The sequence below is a fragment of the Protomyctophum bolini genome (genome assembly GCF_963924005.1).
Source record: "Protomyctophum bolini genome assembly, chromosome: 21".
In the NCBI taxonomy this organism is placed as follows: domain Eukaryota; kingdom Metazoa; phylum Chordata; class Actinopteri; order Myctophiformes; family Myctophidae; genus Protomyctophum; species Protomyctophum bolini.
The window spans coordinates 7,755,675-7,782,453 of record NC_137882.1 but is presented as its reverse complement, the minus strand read 5'-3'; the positions used below and the strand labels follow the sequence as shown (position 1 = coordinate 7,782,453).

Here is a 26,779-nt window from a genome sequence, read left to right as displayed (position 1 = left end):
ATGGTGACATTGATCAATTCTTGATAAAAAAAAGCTTCTGATATATTATTTATGCCCCAAAATCTATAAATCTCACACTATTAAAGCAACCGGACGGTTCCACGCGCTGCACAAGGTGCCCTTTTTTCACCTTTTTTCACCTTCCCCAAATGTCTGTGCACGCCACTGGGGATGAGGACTACATTAGAAGAAAGATGCTGAAGATGGAAGTGCCAGGCAAGAGGAGAAGAGGCTGGAGTGAGCGAGGAATATGCAGAGAACAGAAGCAGATGGATGGTGTGGTGACCCCAATGGGAATTAACCAAAAGAAGAAAACTTGACTTTACAAATATTGTACTTTTGACTCCACTACATTTCTAGTAAGTGAAAAGGTACATTATGATTTACATCACAATCTGTAAAGTATTAACATGAGCTTGGATTGGATCGGACATACAAGGTTTCCAGCAGACAGCGACGATATGTTTTATAGTTTGTAAAATAATAATAAAGTACAATAGACAGCCAACACTGCATTTGCCATGCGTTTATTAGATAGATAAGATACTTTATTTGTCCTTTCGGAAATGTGTTTTGTGCACAGCAGTCATCAGGATATACTACATATGGAAACAAACAGATCACACAGTACATCGACAATAAAGAAACAGTGCCAACAGAAGGTCACCAGTCATATTTCCAGGAGGCATCACATCACACTTTATGCACGGAACTGAGACGGGGCCTGCTTGTTCATAAGTCCTATACTTATGGGAACAAACGATCTTGAGGCCCTATAGCCTGCAGGGAAGGTACCATGTACCGTCGCCTGATGGTAAAAGATGGTATTGGCTGTTTAACGGGTGTGTATTGTTGTCCCGGGTCTCATACATTGAGGTCATACTCTCAAATCGTACCCCAGCTATTTTGCTGGACACGTTGATGATTTTACGGAGTTTGTTCTTATTAACCAATGATAATGAGCCATACCAGGAAACTAAACAAAATGTCAATGCACTCTCCACAAAGGATCGATTCCACGTTATACTGTCTCAGTCTGCGCATAAAATGCAGCCTCTGCTGACCTTTCTTACAGATGGAATTGGTCTGGTATTGATAGGATGACTAGAAAAACTACTACCGGTATACTCTACTAAAGAATAGCCTAATATCTATAAATGAATAGTAGCTATGCAGGCTACAGGAACATACATAGGATACTCCAGAAAACCACTGAAGATGTTGTGGTCACTTTTTAACGTTTAAAGCTATTTAAAGTGGTGGTAGTTTACAGTGTTACATATAGGATAAACCACGACACTTTCAAAATAATGGTGGTTTAATACAGCACTACATAGGATAGACCAGCATCCCAGTGAAGATGCTGTGGTTGTTTCCGTTATCATAGAGATCACGGCCACCAGGTAAGGTCATGTAGACCCTGTCTCCCTCCTCCAGCCCAAGGATCATTCCATTAGAGACGTAGTCATAACTAGTTCCATGATTTTTGTACTTTTGGCTATAGATGACACTATCCTCATTCTTATACATCCTGATAAATGTATAACCAGAACCAGCTTTGGCTACAGTAAATCTGAAGTGGTAGGCTCCTTTCACGGGCGCCGTGAAGATACCTGGATGGATGGAGAGGAGAGAGAGATAGATAGATCGATTGACTTTAAACCTTAACTATTGTTTTAAACCTAGAATCCTCTTGCATGAGACACTGATACTGTATATTGTGCACAGACACATATATTGCACTTAATAACTCCAGGCAGTATCTTGCTTGTCTGCCAGTACATGTCGTATCCTATCCCAGGTTCGACATTTCTCAACTCCACATCTGACCTCAAACCCTTAGATCTCCATATATGGATACATGTCAGAACCTGTTCTGACATTCTATATGTTGATCCTTCCCCATCCATCCTTCCTCTTCGATGTCTCCCTTTTGACTGATACCTGTCCATTAAAACACTTGACGGGCCTGCCCCAAAGTTATTAGTGCAGCCGTGCCCGGCAGCCGGCGAAATCTAGAGTTCTCAACGTGCCAGAAAATTAAGGTCCGGCCTTCATCAAACCAAATCATTTAAAAGATTATTAAAGTTAAAGTAAAATAAGTTCCAGATTGCAGCATTTATCAGCACCTACCTGTAGTTGGATCGTACGCGTTGCCGATGTTAATGAAGACCTTGCTGAAGACCAGAGTGGTTTCAGAACGGAATGATCCAACTGATCCAGCATTAGTCAAACCAACAGAGAAGGCCACCTGCGGGTTCTCTGTCAACACAGGGGAATTGTATATATTTATTTTCTGTCTGTAAAAGGATTGGTAGGATATGCAATCATGAAAAAGTGTCCACTACGTTCTCTACTAGAGGTACTAGCATATGTAGTCCAGGCGCTTTTCAAGCATCTGGCAAAAAGTCCAAGGAAAGAGTTCCCCAAGCGCACCTCCAAAAGCACTTTCACTTCTGCCCATAGGGGGTGCAACAAAATGTGGCACTGTATTATAGTATTTCTATTGTGTGATGGCTGTAACTCATACTTAAAGGAAAACTGGCAGAAAAAAGAATTGCTCGCTGCATAAACTATTAAGGAAGCCTCCTTAGACAGCACCCCTCACTTTGAGCACAGAGCACAAAATAAAATAAATTATGAATTATTGTCTTAGTCTCTGTCTAAGGAGTCTTCCTTAATAGTTTATGTAGCGAGCAAGCCTTTTTCTGCCAGTTTTTCTTTGTGTTTCTGAGACCACCAGTCAACCCTGAAAAAGCACAAAGAAGCTGCGTTACGTCAGGTTACAACACTTTTTTTTGTTGTCGTTCTTCTTTGTAATTATTTGTTTGGTCCAAAATATTGTGTTTGTTGTCATGAGTTGTCACGACTCGAGTTGGCCTTGTCCGCGGCGTAACCGTCTTTAAATAAATACTTTTTGAAATGTCTATGGGAAAAATGCATTGGGAATCATTTCCTGAGTCTGGCGTCGTCAAGAAAGGGGGCGGGACTGCGACGCTCTATAGGCAACCCAGCCTGGTGGAGATATGCGCTCCCCAGAGCCACGTTTTACCATTGCCATCTGGCAGCTCCATATCCACGGCCTTAAATTGCAGTCACCTTGTATGCCCACAATTGTTACTTCTAAATTATTATATAAAACAATATTCTAGAATAGTGAAAACAGCGGATCTACAAGCTCGTAACGTGTAACAGCTATTTTAGATAAAGTAGGGCATTAATGAAAAAGCATAGACATTTGAAACATGGAGATATGAGGTTTCTGCCCGCCAGGACTTATGCATATCTCTTTTAGACAGTATGTGTCACATTTTAGATGTTAACATTTTGTACTTTTTCCCAAAAACTTGGGTGTTTTTAGAATCATAATAATACGAGTACACACAGTGTAACCATGTCAGATACATTATTAATGAACTGTTGACTAATACTTTTGACTAATTGTCTTTTGAATGAGCATACCTGCATTCTGTGTCTCCAGTCGCGCCACTCGGCTCTCACTTACGTTCAACTTCGCTGCTAGGGTGGACAGTTTGGCAACCTGGGCTATAAAAAGCACAGCATTAGGATTAAGTCAATCATAAATACTCATGCACTCATTATTGATTTTATATATATATATATATATATATATATATATATATATACACACACACTCACAGCCCTCTACTACGCTGCATATCAAATTACCTTCATATTCTCTCTTCATTTCCAACACCCTGTTATCACTGACACGCAGTTTGACAGCGTTTGCTGGGAAATATCAGAGAAAGTCATGTTAAACTGTGAAACAGTTGAAAAACAATAACATTTCAGCCTATACTTGTACTAATGTAATCGCATTCTTGCTTTTAAAATTCTAGCAACAGCATAATCCTCTCCGAAAAATGTTTTTAATGGACTATATTTCAGTATTTCTTTAGGTAAAGTACATTCTATTTGTTTTCCGTTAAGAACAGGTTATACATTTTTCCTTTATGAAAAACAAAAGGGAAGAAAAGGAAAAAGAAAACAGAAAAACCCTCAATCCCTCCCATACTGCTCAGTGGCATCGCATATAATAAAGTAGTAAGAGGATGACATAGAAAACATCTGAAATGAAGATGATATACAGTCAACTACATCAGTGGTATCCTGTCCATTAGGTGCTTCTACTCAGGTAAATTACATTCTGACTCTTTGGTGATGTAGGGTATACTATAGACACCTGGTTCATACCACAGCAAATCATATGAAGGTAAGAGTGAGTATTCTCAAGTTAGGCTTTTTTTGGGTCACCTTTGCCCTATTCGAACAGGCCCTTTTCAGAGATTGGGGTAGGTCTAAAGATTACCTGCATTCTGTCTCCTCAATTGCTCTGCTAGGCCTTCGCTTGCAGCCAGTCTCAATTCTATGGCGGCTAGTCTGAATTCTGAAATCATCACAAGGTCAAGCAATCAAAACAGTGTATTTCTGAGCTCACATTAAGTAATTAAAGGACAACTTCAAACATGTTAAACCCATCTTAATATAATTGGTCCTCTCCTCACTAATGATCTCTGACTCAATAAAATGTTTCCGTTTCTTTCTACTCAGCCATAGTCTGTGTACTGTCCAAAGCTCTCACCCTGAGACACAGATGAGGTAGACAAAAATGAGCATTAGTGGACCATTTATATGCAGATATGTAAAAAATGGGTGAAGTCGTCCTTTGATATCAAAGTAAGTCATTTCGGGCTCCATTTTTGTCACCGCTAAACCCCTTATCCCTAAAACTTTTGAAAAACCTTTTTGAATAGTTCAACTAGCCGATCTATACATTGACACGTTGTGAGCTTGTATACTAGCCATTTTAACTATTCAAAAATGTTTAGCAAAATAGTAAAAAAGAAAAAGGCAAAGAAGTTTAGGGATAAGGGGTTTAGCGGTGACGAAAATGGAGCCCTTCATCCCTTACCTGCATTCCAGGCACATCCCCCTGTTCGTCCAGTTTCTTCTGCATCAGAAGAAAGCTCAACACTACTGTCGGACTGAGCCGCCGACACAGAGATGAGTAGAACGAGCAAAGTCCCAAGACCCTTCATTCTGAAAGCTTCACAGGTGTCACAATTCACTAGACTAAATGATACCACACATCTGTCTTATATACACATCCACCTGGGAAACATGTTCCTTTTCCTGGAAAAGGAACAACCCCTTTCCAGTACACTTCATCATAATGCAACCTGACCAGTTTATCTGTGTCTGTGTGCGTTAAACTATGTGTGCTGTACTGGATATGTCAATCAACATAATTTACTAGTCGTTTATGACAGTGGTTCTTAAAGTGGGGTCTGGGGACCCACATGGGTCCTTGAGTGGTTTCCAGGGTGTCCAGAACTTCTGTCGTATGTCCTTAGACCTTCAGCTCCGTTGCAGCAAGCCAGTCCAGTGTGTCATTGTCTAGGTCAATTAGCCCACGGTCACCATTCGGTGGCCAGTATATAGGGCAGCTGGTCAGCACGTATTCCACTGTGAGACCCCGCTTCTGCATGGATGCACCAAAGCGTCCCACACCCGTCCTCAGGCGGTTGAGGGTTGTCCACTCCTTGCAGGGGAGGTGCTGGCCAGGAACATCTGTGGGATCCTCGATGTAGTGGTGACACTGGTCCCTCCATCTTGCCTTCACCAAGGAAGCCTTGGAGGTGTCAGCTGGTGTTGTACGTGTGGCAAAGGGCCACCGGGACTTGAGACGCATGCGCTGTGGTGTCTCTGTGACGACCTTGTGGAGGAGGTGGGCTTCGCTCAACTGAGCCTTCCGAGCATGGGCCAGTGTGGCTGCTTCTCGCCTGCGGCCTGACCTCTGCGGGGGCGATTCCAGAAAGGACTGGCAATTGGTTGGTTGGAGTGGCTCGTAGGTCCAGAACAAAATGAGTTAATAACATTACAATCAGTTTAACCACTTTCAACACGATACACAAAGGCTATTATGACTGATTGTACCAGCTCAGTGGCCTTGTGTCTGCCCTGAAACTGGGAGGTCGGGGTTCGATCCCCGGCCGGGTCATACCAAAGACTGTAAAAATGGGACCCAATGCCTGCCTGCTTGACACTCAGCATCAAAGGGTTGGATTGGGGGTCAAATCTACTAATCAAATGATTCCCGAGCGAGGCGCACGCTGCAGCTCACCGCTCCTTGGCTGCGGCTCACCGCTCCAAGAGATGGGTCAAATGTGGAGAACAAATTTCACTGCGGTAACGTGTGTGACAAATCGTCTGACTTTGACTTTCATTGTGAGGTTGTAGATCTGATATTTTCAAAAATAATAATTGAAAGAAATTTGAAAAATGATTTTTCTTTCTTTCTTTCTTTTACATTTTAACAACACACATCTTGTTTGGAAGTCTCTTGCACAAAACATCTGGTCTGCAGACAAATTCATATACATTTTGGGGGTCCTTGATTGGAAAAGTTGCTGAACCACTGACTTTTCTAACGCTGATTATCAACATAAGTTTTGTATGCCTAATTGGCTAATTAATTTGTTCAATGCTTAGATTGAAAAACTTACTTTAAAAATAATTAATAACTAATTCATGATATGCTATAGCTGTTGTCCTTTTCCTGTAAAAGGAACAACCCCATTCCAGTACACTTCATCATATGCAACCTGACCAGTTTATCTGTGTCTGTGTGTGTTAAACTATGTGTGCTGTACTGGATATGTCAATCAACATAATTTACTAGTTGTTTATGCCAGTGGTTCTTAAAGTGGGGTCTGGGGACCCACAGGGGTCCTTGAGTGGTTTCCAGGGGGTCCAGAGCAAAATGAGATAGCATTACAATCAGTTTAACCACTTTTAACACGATACACAAAGGCTATTATGACCCATTGTTAGGTTGTAGATCTGATATTTTCACAAAGAATAATTGAAAGAAATTTGAAAAATGATTGTTCTTTCTTTCTTTTTTTTACCCTTCTTTATTTTATTTTTTACAATTTAACAATACAAATCTTGTTTGGAAGTCTCTTGCACAAAACATCAGGTCTGCAGACAAATTCATATATACATTTTGGGGGTCCTTGATTGGAAAAGTTGCTGAACCACTGACTTTTCTAACGCTGATTATCAACATAAGTTTTGTATGCCTAATTAATTTGTTCAATGCTTAGATTGAAAAACTTACTTTGAAAAGTATTAATAACTATTCATGATATGCTATAGCTGTTGTCCTCTACCTCCATAGAATAATAACTGGTGTTAATTGTTGGAAAAGAGAAACTGGCAGAGTTGAATATCCATGCTCTCATTGTAGGATGATGAAATTATGTTGTTGAAACCCTGCTCGAAAGACATATACACAAACACACCCCGATACTGACATTTGGTCCGTGGCCAAATGCATTTTCAGTTGACATGAAAATTTGTGTTATGAGGAAACATATTTTCAGTCTCTTGCCAGAAGGAATGAATGATGTTCCAGGAAGCATCAAAGTTAATTAAAGTGTCTGTGTGGCTTAGGACGGAAAGTGATTCTCAATGTGTCGTCTGGGGCCGTAATTGGCAACACACTAAGATTTGTATGATAATATATATATAAACAATGTTTTTAATACCATTGAACCCTATATAGCATCCCAATTCTGGGGAGAACATTCGCCAAAAATAGCCAACCTACAAGCTCTCAACGCTTCGCGCTGCGACACGTTGTGAGCATGTTGCCTATTTTCGGCAAAGAGGTTTGGCGTCAGGGTCAAAAAAGAGCAAACCCAAGACTACAGAGCTGAATGTCAAGTTTTGAGGGGCTTTTGCTCTGTTGCGCACCGGTGTTGTCAAAAATAGCCGATATACAAGCTCACATCACACCACAATACGCAACGCGTTGTGAGCTTGTAGATCGACCATTTCCGGCTTTAGGACATTTTATATAAAATTAAATAAATCACATTCATGAAATCACCATCCGAAAATGTTGATGTCCTCACAGGTATAGTTAATACAAGTGTGTTTTTGTGCGTGTGTTGTGTGCGTGCGCGGAATGTGTCTATATTTATACACTAATGTGAGTATTCTGTGATTTGCATTTAGATGGAAAGAAGAAACTGAGATGACAACTTTAACAAACACAATGTAATCAGGAAACATCACATAAGTAACACAGGTTTCTTCTAGGTTACAGGCTAATGGGGTTGTCAGCAATATGTCTGTCTGTCTGTATTGTTTGATCATCTCATCTTCTCAGTGGTGCCCATGCAGCCACTTCTACGATATTGTAATGTTTTAGAAGGATCTGTATATTGACCCCGTGATCAATATACAGATTGACAAAAAATACGATATTGTGGAAAAAGTTAGTAGTATAATTAAAAAAGTGAAACTTGAATATATTCTAGATTCATTGAGCATAACATGGAGGATTTAAAAAAACGTATCTTGACGATTATAGCACATGAAAATCAACAACTCAAAATATTATTATTACTGTTCTCTATGGGGGGTTCAGGTCAAGCCAGTTAGCCGGCCAGTTAAGCACAGTGGTCAGTACACCAATTACTAGAAGTAGTTAAGTCCTGCTGGGAAAGGAAATCCATTAAGCTTGTCAACAGCACAAGCATGCAGCACAAGCACAAAGTGCTCTAAAATCTCCTGGTAGACGGCTGTGTTCTGTTGACTCCAGTGAAGATTGTGGGTGCCATTTTTGTGCTTGGGTTGGTCCACTTTGTGCTTCCGTATGTTGACAAGCTTATTTTCTTCAATGGATTCTGGTAACTATGGAAATATTACCTTCCAGTGTATTTTCCGAAATGTTTGTTTGTTACCAAGCACGCACACACGCAGACACCCAACCCGCCACTAATAAACACAAATACTGTACACAGTGGCGGCAGTGGCTCTGAAGGTAGAGCAGCAAACGGAAGGTTCCCAGTTGGAACGCGGGCTCCCCCAGAGTTGGTGCCCTGGAGGAAGACACTGGAGCCCTAACTGCTCCCGATGAGCAGGTTGGTGCCTTGCATGGTTTCCCCTCCCGTCGGTGTGTGGGTTTAGACTACCGGTAGTCATTGGTCATTAGTCCTACAACTACAACCTATCTCAAACCCTCACCCTAACCCTAACATCCCACAGGGCAGCACACCTAAACCTAACCTTAACCTGCATGTCTAACCAATGAATAGTCTAAACTAAGTATGCACCCCCAATGGGAAGTACAAGCGCTGATATTTGCCCACACTAAGTCCTGAGTCACCAGACAGACAGAAAGAGGTCTCTCTCTCCATCTCACCCCCTCCTCCCGTTACCTCTTTTTATACCTCTCTATATTAAGCTATTAGTGCAAATAGGCATAATGTCTATTTTACGTCATGCTGATGTACGATGATAAGAGGCCGTCATTTCACACGGGTGTGATTTTTCCTCTCTAATGTAATCTGTCTATCATTTATGCAAATAATGACCAACAGATGCGTTAGAGAATAAAACAGTAAAGTCACAGGCTGTACCGTGTGTGTGTGTGTATGTGTGTGTGTGTGCAGAAAGTGATGTCTGAATTAGGCTCAACAATTTCTCCCCAGCGGCAAAATGTTACGCAAGCTAGCACAACGCTAAACTACAGGGACAAGACGACACCTGTGTGTGTGTGTGTGTGTGTGTGTGTGTGCGTGTGTGTGTGTTTAAATTATCAACCACGTTAACACCAGCATCCGTATTCTGTGGGGGAAAAATAGCAAATCTAGATTATAGATCGTCTATTTTCACCAGACATAATTAACACAATCAGCACCGGGATTTCTTTCAAAATAGAAGCTCGGGGTGCCGGAAAGATATGGCCGCTTTTACTCTGTAGGGATAAGGGGTGGTGCAATATAGGGCCCTAGGGCGCACGCACGCACACGCACACGCGCACACACACGCACACACACACACACACACACACACACACACACGCACACGCACACGCGCACGCACACACACACACACACACACACACACACACACACACACACACACACACACACACACACACACACACACACACACACACACACACACACACACACACACACACACACACACACACACACACACACACACACACACACACACACACACACACACACGCCTATACATTCACATAATTAAGAGACAAGTGTATTCCAAACAATTTGCAGATTTATTTAACTAAAGAAGAAGAAAAAATAAAACATTCATCACCGGTGTGTGTGTGTTGAGTGGGGTCAGTATCTCCCCTGCACACCAAGTTGTCTCTCGGCCTGTCTCTCTATTTCCTGGTGAACCAGGCGAACCTCTTCCTGGGTCAAAGTTCGCTCCATGTGGCGATACACCACACGAAAACATAGGCTCCTCCTACCTGACCTGGTGAGAGAGAATCAGAGAGAGAGGGAAAATGAGAGAGAGAATGAGCAAAGAGTGAGTTATAGTTAGATGCAGTAGAACAGTCAGTGTATATTTACACATTTATGTGTGTGTGTGTGTGTGTGTGTGTGTGTGTGTGTGTGTGTGTGTGTGTGTGTGCACGCACGCACGCACGTGCGTGCATATGTGCGTAACATTTCTCCAGTGAGTCATAGCTCTGTCCATCTGTATCTCATGACTCTCCATGTTTCATCTATCTATGTCTGTTTCTCTCTCTCTCTACCTCTCTCTCTCTCTCTCTCTCAGAGCAATTGCTGAATAATTAAAGATCTGTTTGTTTGGTGGAAATGTCAAAGTAAAATATGGAGAGAGAGAGATAGAGAGAAAGAGAGAGGGGGGGAAGAGAGAGAAAGAGAGAGAGAGAAACGGGTTCAGGAATCTGTACTCATAGCAAAGGCAGGCACACACACACACACACACACACACACACACACACAATTGATTAGTGTATGATGGCTCAGTGTGGCTGATGAATAATTGATCAATCCATTATCAGAGCCCAACGGCCACAGGAAATGTCCCAACGCGCGCAGTCGCACGCACACATGCACACAAACATGCGTGCTCGCACACACAATTCATACTTACGTTCCATTTAGGAACGTAGGCTACATTAAACAAAACCTTTCACCATCTACCCATCTATCCATTTATCTCTCTGGATCACACCAGAACAACACTCTTTTACACTATTGCATTTGTCGCTGTAAATTTGTGCCCTGTAAATTAATGCCCTACACCATCATACAAGGGTGTCACAGAAAACGAAAAGCAGTGAAACTAGATGAACAAGCTGACAGCAAGCTGAAAAAATGTTTTGAAAGCGAAAGTGTTTAAAGGATTCATGACATACATTTATTATTTATTTTTTCCTTTAGGTTTCATGACCTCAATTACGTCCACCCAACCTGAACTTTGAACATTCAGTGGATTTTCTGTGGTCTGGAAATTTTCTTTGTGTTCTGAAGCCTTTTGAGCTGCAATGAAAACCACCTGGCAGTGGCCATAACAGTCAGGTTTCCACCTGGCAGTGGCCATAACAGTCAGACTTCCACCTGGCAGTGGCCATAACAGTCAGGTTTCCACCTGGCAGTGGCCATAACAGTCAGGTTTCCACCTGGCAGTGGCCATAACAGTCAGACTTCCACCTGGCAGTGGCCATAACAGTCAGACTTCCACCTGGCAGTGGCCATAACAGTTTGTAACAGCAGTGGTAACTCTTCTGATATCAGGTTTCCACCTGGCAGTGGCCATAACAGTCAGGTTTCCACCTGACAGTGGCCATAACAGTCAGACTTCCACCTGGCAGTGGCCATAACAGTCAGACTTCCACCTGACAGTGGCCATAACAGTCAGGTTTCCACCTGGCAGTGGCCATAACAGTCAGGTTTCCACCTGACAGTGGCCATAACAGTCAGACTTCCACCTGACAGTGGCCATAACAGTCAGACTTCCACCTGGCAGTGGCCATAACAGTCAGACTTCCACCTGGCAGTGGCCATAACAGTCAGGTTTCCACCTGCCAGTGGCCATAACAGTCAGGTTTCCACCTGACAGTGTGTAACAGCAATGTAAACGTCAGTAGCGGTCAGCCAACGGCTCCGCTCAATAATATTAATGAAATAAGTCATGAATAACTGGGCTGCGATCCTCTGAGACTGACATACTGCATGCTGGAGATACGGGGGGAGAGGGGGAGAGAGAGAGAGAGAGAGAGAGAGACATTGATTGAATGTGGCCAGCCTTAGAGAGTGGAGTACGATTTCATTCAGAAATGGAGAGAGAGAGAGATACCGACTGAGAAAGAGAGAAAGTGAGAGATATAGAGAAAGGGAGATCAGAGAGAGAGAGAAAGAGAGAGGGGTAGACAATGCAGCCATTTCTACTGTATCTGCTAATGTCCTTGAAAAGAGAAGAAAACATGAAATATAATACTGTGTTCAGAGAATGAGAGAGAGAGAGAGAGAGAGAGAGAGAGAAGAGAGAGAGAGAGAGAGAGAGAGAGAGAGTTGTTTTATGCCAAGTGAGTGAAAAATATTTAAATATTCTTGCCATTTGTTTCAAAAGTTTATCCCGGGCTATTATGTCTGACAGCAAATACATAATTTGTCTGGAATGTTTTAAAACAGGCCTGAAAACCTTCCTGTTCCGGAAGGCCTTTTTATGCTGAACTGTTTTGCACTGTTTTTGTTAAACCTGTTTTTAACCTTTTATGCTATCGTATGTTTTTAAACCTTGTAGCACTCTGAGATTCCCTGTGAATGAAAAGTGCATTATAAATAAAATTAATTATTATTATTATTATTATTATTTATTATATAGCTTTTGTCAGGATTTAGAAGACATTTTATAGAATCGTTCACAGGTAAAAGCCCCCCTGGAACGCACACGAGACAGATCTAGAAGGCAGCGTCACAGCCTGCGCCGCGCCATCGAGGGGACGTACACGTGCTGACGTGCTTCATCAACTCGATGAGACGACACCTGCCAGTATACATACTCCTGATGAAGTTTATGTTGAACCATATTTATCTACTGGCTGCATTCTCCTGCCAATTGAATTCCCTGTAAATAATTATTTTGTGAATAAATTCGCCTGGTTAACTATTATTTTAGTATTTTGTGTGTACACAGCACTTTGGTTCAACTCTGTTGTTGTCTCCTATGAGACTATATGCTTTGCACCCTGTCCGTCTGTCCACGCGTGTGTTTATGGACAGCTAATACCAGAATTTTCCGGATCTGCCTCTTATAGCCAGGCCCCCAGAGCGGCTGGTTAACGGTGAAGCCGACTTAGCCTACTGGCAAAAAGCTGGAACTGCAAGCGGGCGAAATACATGAGCAAAACCGCGCAGGCGTGCATGCAGCGCTCATTCATGAATGTCAAGAAAAATACAGGACTAGAGCGTTCTTAGCTGTACTGGGGGCCATTCTTAGCTGTACTGGGGGCCATTCTTAGCTGTACTGGGGGCCATTCTTAGCTGTACTGGGGGCCGTTCTTAGCTGTACTGGGGGCCGTTCTTAGCTGTACTGGGGGCCATTCTTAGCTGTACTGGGGGCCATTCTTAGCTGTACTGGGGGCCAGGCCGTCCGCCCTCTACTTTATATAACCATGATTATAGCATCACCAGGTTTGCACGAGTGCTTCATTTAGAACAAAATGCCTCAAGTAATTAACGCAGCGTGCAATTTCTGTGAATGCCACTTGAAAATTGAAAAACTGATTTGTGTTTTTAACTAGAACTGCACCAATCTGTGTAAAACTGGAGGCCGACTTATGCAAAACACGTGTGTGTGTGTGTGTGTGTGTGTGCGCATTCAAGCAGTTTCTGGTGTTCAACTCATGTTCCTCTCTACGTCCATAATACAAGTGTGTGTGTGTGTGTGTGTGTGTGTGTGTGTGTGTGTGTGTGTGTGTGTGTGTGTGTGTGTGTGTCTGGTGCTGAGGCAGGCAGACAGACAGACAGGCAGACAGACAGACAGACAAAGATAGAGACATGGAACGATGCTCTTAGCAGACAGACGTGTAAATTATTTAACACTGTCACTGTAGCAGCACAACCTGTCTATCAAAACACACACACACACACACACACACACACACACACACACACAAGTGATCAGGTTATCAATAAGGAGGGCAGACTAATTGATTATTCATGAGCCATGGGACCTGATTGGACAGACATCTGAAACATGAGCACTGGGACCTGATTGGTCAGAAATCTGAGAGCTCCATACAATCAGAGAGATATCACAGAAATCTCTCTCTCTCTCTCTCTCCTATAGTCCTCTAATAATAGGTGCATGTTTCAGTTATATAACTGCAGTACAAGTCTGTCTAATATCTGCCTTCTGGCTGTGTGTGTGTTAAATGTCTCCTGGTGTTACAACAGATGGACAGTACGCACCAGCCTGTGTGTGTGTGTGTGTGTGTGTGTGTGTGTAAAACCATTGAGTCATTGAGTTCACATCACGCATCAGTAACACACCTGACTGTTAGTGGGAGAGAGATATTTAGAATGAATAATCAAAATTATTCATGGTTGTATTGTAGTTGACAGCTTGTTTGTACTCGGGAACAGTGATCATGTAACATTTATGACTATAATAAACACCATAGAATGAGTCAGATGGGAAACTTGTATGTCCAAAACGGCTCCTTTTCAGGAAATGGAACTAATGTACTTATTTAGTCGCATCATACCTTTCATTGGTTCAATGTTTTCAAACCCACAAACACACTTTCGCCTTCTACACTGAGCTTGTGCATCAATTATTCTCACTATACTTTTGCTCAACGCTGTCACGACAAAGTGTGACATTCATTTAAGAAGAAAAAAAACACTTTACAAAGAAATATGGTATTATGAGGTTTCTGCTGGACAGCGACGATATGGTTCCCAGTTCACTCCCAGGCTTCATCAAAGTGTCCTTGAGTAAGACACTGATGGCTGTATATTTTGCGTGTCTTAAGTACCAGGTCTTATTCCCTAACTTGAGTAAACTAAAGACACTGGAGGTGTGATCAATGCCATTTGGCTATTCTGAGTGGCCAAAGAGCATTGACCACGCCTCCAGGTCTTTAGTTTACTCAAGTTAGGGAATAAGACCTGGTACTTTAAGACACGCAAAATACAGCCCCGAGACTGTTATCTATCTACTGTACTGTTGGGACACGCAGAGATGATGAGAGACAGAGAGATGCTTGGAGAGTGGAGACATAAAGAGAAGAGAAGGAACAGTGAATACAGAGATGAAGGTATGTTTTATGCTAATTGGGATGGATGAGTAACTTTCATATTTATAGTTGCAGCGGCGGTGTGTGTGTGTGTGTGTGTGTGTGTGTGTGTGTGTGTGTGTGTGTGTGTGTGTGTGAGCACGTTGCACGCGTGTGTGGTTGTATGTGATTGATTGTGTGTGCATTCATTAGCCTCTCAGTGAGCATGTTGTGTCTGTTTGACTGCTATATTCATGTGTGTGTGTGCATGTGTGTGTGTGTGCACGTGTGCGCGCGCACACGTGCATGGCTGCATGCACGATCTTGTGTTACTCTGGTGCAATAATTAATTGTTGGAGGATGCCCTGTGATGCCGACAGCTCTAATTCATCAAACACGCACGCACACCCATCACATAAAGAAAATTCTTCACCGAGACACCTCTCTCTGCTCTCTCCTCTCTGAACGTGTCTCTCTGTATGTGTGCGTGCGTGTGTGTGTGTGTGTGTGTGTGTGTGTGTGTGTGTGTTACAGTGTGTGTGTGTGTGTGTGTGCGTGCCTGCACGTGGGGTGTGTTAATGAGTACATTAAGTCAAATCAGTACAGCAGCTTCATAACATCCAACCTTCAACATCCTCTTCTCCTTTCCTTTCATCCCCCCCGGTCTCTCTCCATCCTGCCCCCCCTCCTCTCTATTCCATCCCTCCTCCACTGTCCCCCCCCCCCCGGCCTCTCTCCATCCTGCCCCCCCTCCTCTCTATTCCATCCCTCCTCCACTGTCATCATCTCTCCTTACGTCTCTCTGACGACCCCTCTCCCCCCCCCCCCTCCCCCCCTCCCCTCTCTCTCTCTCAACAGATGATTGGGTGACAGTAAGGTGAGTGACGCACTGCAGTCACTCCAATGATGATGTCATCATTATGCAATGACAGCCTGTACACGGTCTGTCTGTCTGTCTGTCTGTCCAGACAGTCCGTGAAATAATCTGATATTAATGTGTGTGATGTGGCGGACTGGAATGAATATAGTATTCATAAACATATACTGTAGATGCGATACAGAGATTGCTTTCTTTCACAAGGCATTACACCAGTGTACATCCCATGCATGTTCTCGTGTGTGAAGCCGTCATTGAAACGTGGACAGCAAATCTTCAGCCAGTACAGTACATTAATGAACACACTTGGCGCCATTGCCATATAGATGTACGACAATTGGTCTTTCATGGTGTTTATGATCGATTGAGTCGCGATGCTGCTTACATTAGCACTGGTTGGCTAGGTGATGTTGTCAACAGCAATGGAGCGTGACATCTTGGACTGCACGCGCACCAACTCTATCCGTTTCTTTAGATCAGTGTTGATTTCGACGACTAATACTATGCCGGAAAATGTTCGTCGACTACCTTTCTTTCACTGACAAAAACTAAATGGAAACTAAATTAAAACTAAGCTATGATGACTAAAACTATGATTAACTATATTGATTTCAATTTCGTCAACAAATAAAAACTAGACAAAAATGTTAGTAAGGGACTATAGTTGACAAGAGATTCAGTAAAAGACAAGTCATTTTACACTTGGTTGCATGCTGAAATGCAGAGCTACTATTTTCAGGGAGTGTAAAATCGGCCATTATGAGAGCATCGAGGTCCTCCAAAATACATTTTAGTCGATTAAATCAACTGTAGATTGTAGATGTTTAGTCGACTAAAACTAGATTAACACTAGAACACATTCCAGGTGACTAAAATGTATTTTCTGGATCAGGGCCCACTTGAAAATCTGTACAGTACAGTAGAGTAGCAGTACTCTAACGTGTGACTCGGTACTACAGCATAGAATGACCTCTCCCGCGTCAGTATACAGACGTCTTATTTAAATTAATTAACCTGGCGGATCATCTCTGTTGCATTGCATGCTGGGAAGGGAACGTCCCACAGTTCCTCTCGCCTCGTTTATGCAAATCTCCTCCACGCCGGGGCCTGCGCCATTGGATGCCTGGAGAACATATGGGCTGTGCTCTCTTGTCATTGTACTTGGTGAATAATTTAACTGGCTGTTTAGCTGGTGCTCGTTAAGTGTGTCCTTGGTGCTCGTTTCCTGTCTGCTAATTGCTCGTTAAACTCGTTGAGCTCCACACTTGACCTTTTGGAGAGCAAGGATTAAAAAAAATCTGAGCGTTTTCCATTTAAACGGTCAGCGGTTGTTTTTTTATTGCTTCATGACCGTTAGCCCTGCAGGAAATGGAGTTAGTTAGATGACTATAGAGCGTCGCAGTCGCGCCCCCTTTCAGAACGACGAGGCACCAGGAAATAATAACCCCATTCATTTTTCTCATAGGCGTTTCAAAAAGTAGTTTTCCTAAAAGCATTTAAGCCTTGGACAAAAGCAACAGCCGAGTTGACACATATGACCAGATTTGACTGAGAGCCTGCCATCGCGCAACCTTTTTTTCCCCCCAAAATTCTAAATGAGTTCAAAATGAGTTAATAGCACAGGCAGACTCTTCACATACTATAGCATGTCTGAAACTAGAAAAGTCGCAATTTTGAAAAATTGCAAAGTGTGGTTGCCACAGTCGCTTACATAGGCCCCTCCCACTAATATTGTAAAAAAACTAAAAAACAAACTCCCATTTTGGATTAGTTCAAAATGGAAGGGGGTGCTCGTACACACTCTCAAATGATTGAAAGTGGATTGAGACCGCATAGGAGAGACAGGAAAGCTGAGAGGAAAACACCGTAGGAGAGACTGACCGTATAGGAAAGCTGAGAGACAATGTAGCAAAGACACAGTAAAGCTGAGCGAGAAAGTGTAGGAGAGACAGACATTAGGAAAGCTGATCTATGCTTTTAGCAGTGAACATCTTACCAACTAGTCCTCTGAGACACACACACACACACACACACACACACACACACACACACACACACACACACACACACACTATGGTAGTGGCATTCCATCCGATCAGTAACAGATTTATCACTCATCGGCTGCTGTGTGTGTGTGCTCGCACACACTGTGATTGCTTCTAGGTTGTAAAGTCCTCACCTCTCTCCTTGCCAGAACTTATTTGCATAAACTGATGAGAGATGGACCAATCAGAGGTGGTGCTCACATGTTGCCGCCGGCCATTTTGTGTCAACAGTCTGTCCATCATTCTCTCTCTCTGATATATATATATATATATATATATATATATCACACACACACACACACACACACACACACACACACACACACGCATGTGTGCTAAGATCAATATCAATTTAAAGGCAAACAGGAAGACACTTGAGTGCTTGTGTGTGTGTGTGTTAATTGCATTAGGATGGTGGGAGACGGGAAGGGGGAGTCATTACCGGGGAAATAGAGGCGGGATCACTTTCAACTAGAGGGAGAGACGAACGGAAGACAGTATAACATAGTGGTGTATAGACAGTATAACATACAGTAGTGATGGTGTATAGACAGTATAACATACAGTAGTGATGGTGTATAGACAGTATAACATACAGTAGTGATGGTGTATAGACAGTATAACATACAGTAGTGCCTATGGTGTATAGACAGTATAACATACAGACTAATCCAAATCACAGTGATTTACGGGAAAAGCGCTTTATAATAAACTATCAACCCGTCGTGAGCTTGTAGATCTGCTATTTTCACCACTATTGTGAGACAAGTATTATGAAGTAAGGATACAAGGTTTCTCCCCGACGTCCAACCATTATTAGCATACAGTATTTTTCTATATAGTTTTGTTACACACACACACACACACACACACACACACACACACACAGTCACACACCTTCTGTCCCATCCTGGTGAATCATACAGTCAGCATCTTTGCCAGGGTCACATAAGGTGACAGAGAGACAGTCTGTGTGTGCGACTGTGCGTGCGTGCGTGCGTGATGAAGCGAAACAAAATGTACCATGACACCCGACTCATCGCTCTGACTGGCATTCACACATTTTGCTGAGAAAATAAATACACAGAATGCATGAGCTTTATTGTGTTTTGCCATCATATGAACAATGGGATCTAAATTCAGAATTGGCATAGTGTTCCCTTAACACCTACCATCAGCTCCCAGTACTTACAACACCTATCATCAGCTCTCAGTACTTACAACACCTATCATCAGCTCTCAGTACTTACAACACCTACCATCAACTCTCAGTACTTACAACACCTACCATCAACTCTCAGTACTTACAACACCTACCATCAGCTCCCAGTACTTACAACACCTACCATCAGCTCCTAGTACTTACAACACCTACCATCAACTCTCAGTACTTACAACACCTACCATCAGCTCCCAGTATTTACAACACCTACCATCAACTCTCAGTACTTACAACACCTACCATCAGCTCCCAGTACTTACAACACCTACCATTATGCTCCCAGTACTTACAACACCTACAATCAACTCTCAGTACTTACAACACCTATCATCAGCTCTCAGTACTTACAACACCTACCATCAACTCTCAGTACTTACAACACCTACCATCAGCTCCCAGTACTTACAACACCTACCATCAACTCTCAGTACTTACAACACCTACCATCAACTCTCAGTACTTACAACACCTACCATCAGCTCCCAGTACTTACAACACCTACCATCAACTCTTAGTACTTACAACACCTACCATCAACTCTCAGTACTTACAACACCTACCATCAGCTCCCAGTACTTACAACACCTACCATCAACTCTCAGTACTTACAACACCTACCATCAGCTCCCAGTATTTACAACACCTACCATCAACTCTCAGTACTTACAACACCTACCATCAGCTCCCAGTATTTACAACACCTACCATCAACTCTCAGTACTTACAACACCTACCATCAACTCTCAATACTTACAACACCTACCATTATGCTCCCAGTACTTACAACACCTACAATCAACTCTCAGTACTTACAACACCTATATCATCAACTCTCAGTACTTACAACACCTACCATCAACTCTCAGTACTTACAACACCTACCATCAACTCTCAGTACTTACAACACCTACCATCAACTCTCAGTACTTACAACACCTACCATCAACTCTCAGTACTTACAACACCTACCATCAACTCTCAGTACTTACAACACCTACCATCAACTCTCAGTACTTACAACACCTACCATCAACTCCCAGTACTTACAACACCTATCATCAACTCTCAGTACTTACAACACCTACCATCAGCTCCCAGTACTTACAACACCTACCATCAACTCCCAGTACTTACAACACCTACCATCAACTCTCAGTACTTACAACACCTACCATCAACTCTCAGTACTTACAACACCTACCATCAGCTCCCAGTATTTACAACACCTACCATCAACTCTCAGTACTTACAACACCTACCATCAACTCTCAGTACTTACAACACCTACCATCAGCTCCCAGTATTTACAACACCTACCATCAACTCCCAGTACTTACAACACCTACCATCAACTCTCAGTACTTACAACACCTACCATCAGCTCCCAGTATTTACAACACCTACCATCAACTCCCAGTACTTACAACACCTACCATCAGCTCTCAGTATTTACAACACCTACCATCAACTCTCAGTACTTACAACACCTACCATCAACTCTCAGTACTTACAACACCTACCATCAGCTCCTAGTACTTGGAACACGTATCACGTAGAGCATTAATTCACGCAACAAAACAACAAGCGGAAATATGGAGATAAGAGGTTTCTGCCCGACAGCAGCGATATATTATATTGGCCAGGCCTGGTGCGACCATAACTCAGACCGATGCGTTCAACACCAAGGTGGAACAGTAAGCACATTAAGGTCTGCTAGCCTCCGCACATCTGGAATTATTGCTTCATATTGTCTTCCGTTTATTCGATTGTCTCACTTTTCTGTTTTACTCTGGGATTCACTCACGTGCACACAAACACACAGAGCAAATTATTGCTCTGTTGTTCGAGAAATCTCTCTTTCTCTGTCTTTGTCTCTCTGTGTCTGTCTCTCTCCGTCTCTGTTTCTCTCTGTGTGCGCACTTGCGTGTCTGTGTGTGTTAAGACACAGAACAGTGTAGGTTACAAAACAACACTACTTGAATTAAATAAATTCATCAGCCCTGGGCTGTGTGTCCACACAGTTCCCCAGATTTCCCTCGCGTGATTCTATGTGATGAGTTTTGTACCGCGTAAATGCATTTTGTATATGTGCGTTTGTATGTATGTGTGCGGGAGCGAAGTGAAGTGTGAACTGAAGTGAACGTGTGATGTGCATGTGTGCGTGCGTGTGTATACAGTATACTTGTATTGTGAGGGCAAAATGTCCTCAGAAGTATAGTAGAATTGGAGAAATATTGTTTTATCGTTAAACCTTTTTACTTTAATTTTACGCCAACCATTACGGAAATATTCAGGTTAGGTTAAGGTTAGACATTAAGAGATCAGGTTCAGGGGTTAGAGTTGGCGTTATGCCTGATATATACTTCATTACATGCTAGTGTCGTAGACTGAAAATAGTCAATATCTTTGCATTCAGGCTTAAGGCTAAAAGCTATGAAAAATTGTATACATAAAAACAGGCGACCTTAAAATGTTTTGACGTCCTCAAAAGTATAGTAATAACGCGTGTGTGTGTGCAACCCAATTACCCAAAGGCCCTCGGGTCATTGGCAGGCAGAGGCTGGTTGCTATGAATTTATCCCGCTGTTGAAATGCCCTCCATCCAACAAACACTCATAAAACATTACTGCTGCAGCGCACGCACGCACACGCACACGCACACACACACACACACACACACACACACACACCGAACTGTTCGGGGACAAATTACTATTATGCTAACACTACGGGCTAACCCCAAAGTATGAAAACACTGAATTGCAATATGGAGAGAATTTACAACACACTAGAGCAGGCTGCTATGCGGCCCTCTATGTCGCATCGCCGATCCAGGTCATAGTGTAGGAGGAGGGGCTTTATCAGAGAACCAAGTCTGGCTATATGTCCCTTTTGTGCCCATATATGGAGATCTCTGTATCTGGCTGTATACCTGTGTCCCATATGAAGAGAGCCCTGATGTCATTAGTATATGCCCATGCCCCGTACAGTATATTGGCATGCCCATATACTGTATGGGCATTTTGGTTGGATCGGCGGTTCTGGACAACTGGATATGCATATATATACCGATATGTGGACATATATCGGTCGGATTGACTTTTCTAGACAACCGCAAATTTGAAGATCTGAACGATTTAGCGGCAGCCACTGCACACCCTCGAGTCCTTCCCGATGCGCGCCCCAAGTTTGAAGTTGGTCGGTCCCATATGACACGGCCATGGTCCTGCCTATATATGGGCATACCATGGTTATATCTGACAGTCTGAGTCAGTGTGATGTGTATGTCATGTACGCCCATCCCTCCCATTAGCCGATTTGAATAGGATGAGGAGAGGAGAGAAGAGGAGGGGAGGGAGGGTGACATTTTGAAAAGTCAACACGACAAAGCGGGAGGGATCTTGACATTTAGGAAAAGCCAGGATGAAGTAAGAGAGGTTGAGACAGACAACACGGTCACACACACACAGACAGACGGACGCACAGGCAGACACACGCACACATGCACACACGCAGGCCTGCTGTTGGGCAGAAACCACGTATCTCCATGTTTCCATTTTTTTCTCTTAACTTAATAATAATAATGCCCTACAAAAGTTGTGCAAATAGTAGATACAATGCGTCTCATCGTGACACATTGTGAGCTTGTAGATCATTTCCAGTATTTGAACCTATGATTTGAAAATGTAAAAAAAAGGACAGGTTTCCACACGACAGCACGGCGGCAATGATATTCATAATGTAAAGCGTTGTGGATGTTGTGAGCGTTGCCAGATATCATTAAAACGTTAATGTGTTTCTTTATTCCCCCACATGTCTTTATTAGCCATGTCTGAGGGAGTGAGAAAGGGTTGATGAACATAATTAGCCGTTTGCTAAGTCCTGGTCAAGCTTTCAATGCTTGTCAAAATGGTTAACCCATTCTGACCTGAGATCAGATTCATACGAGGTTTCCACTGGACACACACTGGTCTGATTAACCCATTCTGACCTGAGATCAGATTCTAAAAAATGTCAGTCGTTAGATTTTTCAAAAATAGCAGACCTACAAGCTCGTAGCGCGCCACTCGGTGGCGCGCTATGAGCTTGTAGATCTGCTATTTTTCAATAGATAAAGCATAACATGATGCTAAACACCAAAATGGGTTCCCGTTCAGAATGGGTTAATAAATGGTTAATGAAATGGTCAATAAATATATTTGCTGCAGCATGTGTGGATCTCAGAAAGAAAGGGTTTGTTTTCTTAACACGTTAAACATCATCTCACTGCCAGGTTTTTATTTTTTATTTGTATATAAAACAAAAACTATTTTGGAAAATGTCTGATCTACAAGCTCACAATGACACACTGTGAGCTTGTAGATCTGCTATTCTCACGTAGCTGCCGATGTATAGTCTTAGTATATAAATATTATAAGTATTATAGTAGCTCATTTGTGGAGCGGCTTCTTTTCATAGACCTGATTTCTCTCACACAACTGACTTTGACTCTGTGGACCACGGCTCCTTTTGGAAGATCCTCACCATCCTTGGAGCCCCAAGAAAGATTACCAATCTCTTTCATGTCGAGGGCAAGAACTCAATTAACTGCTTCTCAATTAACAGCGGAGTGAGACATGCATGCATAGCTGGCACCAGGCCTATTTAACTGCATCATCGACCGTCTGACGGGATTGATCCGTGCACGTGTTTCCAGGGTTAAACAAGCTACCCCATCACAGATCTGGAATATGCAGATGACACCACACTATCCAGTTAGTCAGTTAAAAGAAGCTACAGTAGATGGAGATCTAAACTAAAGGTCAGCGCTGGGCCAAAACAAAACTGATGCACATCGGAGGCGCAGCACCCCAGTGGAGAGGAAATTGAGTTTGTGACCTATTTTACCAAGCTTGCGTCCATCATCACTATGTCACCATGGGAATATATCACACTATGGAAGCCGCTGTGGAGACACCAGTCCATATCAAGAGAGACCAAATTAAGCATTTCAACACCTCAGTGCTCTCTACGGACCGGAATATTGGCCCCTCAACAAGACCCAGGCTGACAGAATTGATGGCTTTGACGCTAATTCACTGTGCTCAATAGAAGGGATAAAATGGCAGGATAGGGTCTCCAACATCACACTTACAGCAGGGACTTACACCAAATGGGCTCGTCGCTGGCTGCAGCCGAGCCCCTAGCTGATTGGAAAGTGGTCTTGAAGCTTTTCCCTATCATTGAAATATATCGTTATTATTAAAAAGCTTTTTAATAATATTTACAGATTTTTTTTTTACTATCATTATTAAAAGAAAAGGGTTTTACTATTATTTTAGGAAAGATATAGAAGACCTACAAGTTCATAGTGCGGCACTCTGTGTCGCGCTATGAGCTTGTAGATCTGCTATATATTTCAGGGTCAAAATATGTATGATGAATGTATTTTTCGTTGACAATTAAAAATATATTCTACAGTGTGGGAGAGACATACGTAGTATGTAAGCTGAGAGGGATACAGTGTAGGAGAGACAGACAGAGGGGTGGGGGGGTGTTTCAGTAATTCTCTCACTCAATTTAGTTCAATTCACTTCTTTTTGACACAAATGTTTCCAAATTATCTCTCTGTCTCGCTCCTTCTCACCATGTGTCTCCATCTTCACACACCATCCCCATCTCTCCCTCTCTCACTCACTCACTCTCTATGTCCCTCTCTCACTCTCGTTCTTTCTAATCAAAGTGAGGGCCAGTAAACAAGTGGAGGGCGTAACCGCACTCATCCTTCCACCAGCGATGAGTCAGCAGGTCTGGGGGAGAGTGAGAGAGAGAGAGAGAGAGAGAGAGAGAGAGAGAGAGAGAGAGAGAGAGAGAGAGAGAGAGAGAGAGAGAGAGAGAGAGAGAGAGAGAGAGAGAGAGAGAGAGAGAGAGAGAGAGAGTTTAAACATGCTGTTTGAAGCGGTAGGGAGATGAAGGGATGGGCTAGTGATAATAAATGAGATAGGGAGAATGTTTAACATGAGTTATTATGGCAGAAAGGGAGGAGCCGAATAGAGGAGTGGAACAGGGGAAGAGAGAGAGAGAGAGAGAGAGAGAGAATGAAAGAGTTTTTAACAAGGTGGGGGGAGGAGGGATTCTGACCAGAGATGAAAACTCTGATTATTATTTTCGACTGTGTCATGTGACTTCGTCTGTGTGTATCCCATAGCATAAAAAGTCAGGATAAAAAGTGAGAACGGAAAAATGAGGACGCCAAAAGTGAAGACGGCTTTCTCCGTCAGTGGCCCAACATCTTGGAATGAACTCCATAACTCTTTCAAGCTGAGCTCCCTGCCATCTTTCAGTTCAAAGGAATGCAAAGGAATGCAACATTTTTCACCATGATTGCTCCCATGCTACAATTGATTTATTTTATTGACTGGTTGTTCTGAATAAAGTTCCTTTGTAATTTACCCTGATTTATACTGTATTGTGTTGGATGTATATTTGACTGTATTTTGTGTAGAAAATGAGGGCTTGCCCTCAACTGTACTTCCAAGTATAAAAAGGTGATAGTGATGGGTGACGATACGGCCATGCACAATTCTGCAACGATGCAGCAACAGACATAATCAATTATAGTACTCAGTTACAAGTCAAAAGGCCTGTGTGATGCTACATGAGTGAACGCATTGGCATCAAAATATACCTGCAGTACCAAAGTAGACGCAAGTATTTTTTCCCAAATGTTGTCAACTTCATTTGGAAATAGCCGATGTACAAGCTCACAACGCGTCACATCGAAGCTTGTAGTATAAGTATTAAAAAATGGAAATACTAAAGTAAAATAAAAGTAATAAAAAGGGGAGAGAGAGAAAGAGAGAGAGTTTCTGTTGTTCAAGCAGGTAAACTGCACTGCAGGCAAAAAACAGAGAAACTTGGCTTCATACATCAGTTTATCAGTACATGCAGATATAATATGTTGAGTAATGAGCATAAAGATGCCAGATTTTGCTGTGTTGAGATTTTAACTTGGATGTGGAGTTGTGGACAGCGACTTAGGAGAACAGCTACAATGGCATATGACAACAAACAGCAATGCAATTTTCTGCACGCATCCCTTGCTGGAAATGAAGCCAATTAGGAAGTAATGGACACACTAAGGAGGTGTTGCTATGTCCCCTCCCGTTGGTTGCAGAAGAACATTCATTTCATCACAGACAATTCAATTCAATTCAATTCAATTCAAAGCTTTTCAATTCTTGCTGCTGTGTTTGCACATTGTTGTACTTCGCCCAGCAGATATGGGAGTTTTTTGTCATTGGTCATGTTTTCAAAATCTCTGTGTGTGGTTGTAATCTGTGGGAAGTATGTGTCTCTGATGTCTTGGTACAATGGACAGATGGTTAGGAAGTGTAGCTCGGTTTCCACTTCACGTCTGCCTATGACGGCCTTTCTCGATTGCGAGACTGTGCTCACTGAGTCTGTACCTAGTTAAGATTTTTCTTTGTTTTGGGTCGGTCACGGTGCTCAGGTATTCTGCCACTGTGTATTCTCTGTTTAGG

At 42.6% G+C, this 26,779-nt stretch overlaps 2 protein-coding genes across 3 annotated transcripts in view; both read right to left on the bottom strand.

Annotated features, from left to right (window-relative positions):
• Positions 1 to 629: 629 nt before the first annotated feature.
• LOC308336285 (complement C1q-like protein 2) lies at positions 630 to 5,071 on the bottom strand. The gene is made up of 6 exons (XM_080793604.1): positions 4,937 to 5,071; positions 4,334 to 4,411; positions 3,691 to 3,753; positions 3,463 to 3,546; positions 2,134 to 2,262; positions 630 to 1,613 (listed from the first exon to the last, which is right to left on the bottom strand). Exons 1-6 carry the CDS (start codon positions 5,061 to 5,063, stop codon positions 1,330 to 1,332), a joined length of 765 nt encoding a protein of 254 aa, XP_080649730.1. The 5' UTR covers positions 5,064 to 5,071; the 3' UTR covers positions 630 to 1,329.
• Positions 5,072 to 10,110: 5,039 nt separating this feature from the next.
• fars2 (phenylalanyl-tRNA synthetase 2, mitochondrial) overlaps positions 10,111 to 26,779 on the bottom strand; it is a 93,598-nt gene continuing 76,929 nt past the window's right edge. For both annotated transcript variants that reach the window (XM_080793683.1, XM_080793684.1), the window contains one exon: positions 10,111 to 10,332. In XM_080793683.1, the coding sequence (XP_080649809.1) occupies positions 10,194 to 10,332 (139 nt within the window). In that variant the 3' untranslated portion in view covers positions 10,111 to 10,193. The remainder of the gene's footprint in view (positions 10,333 to 26,779) is intronic.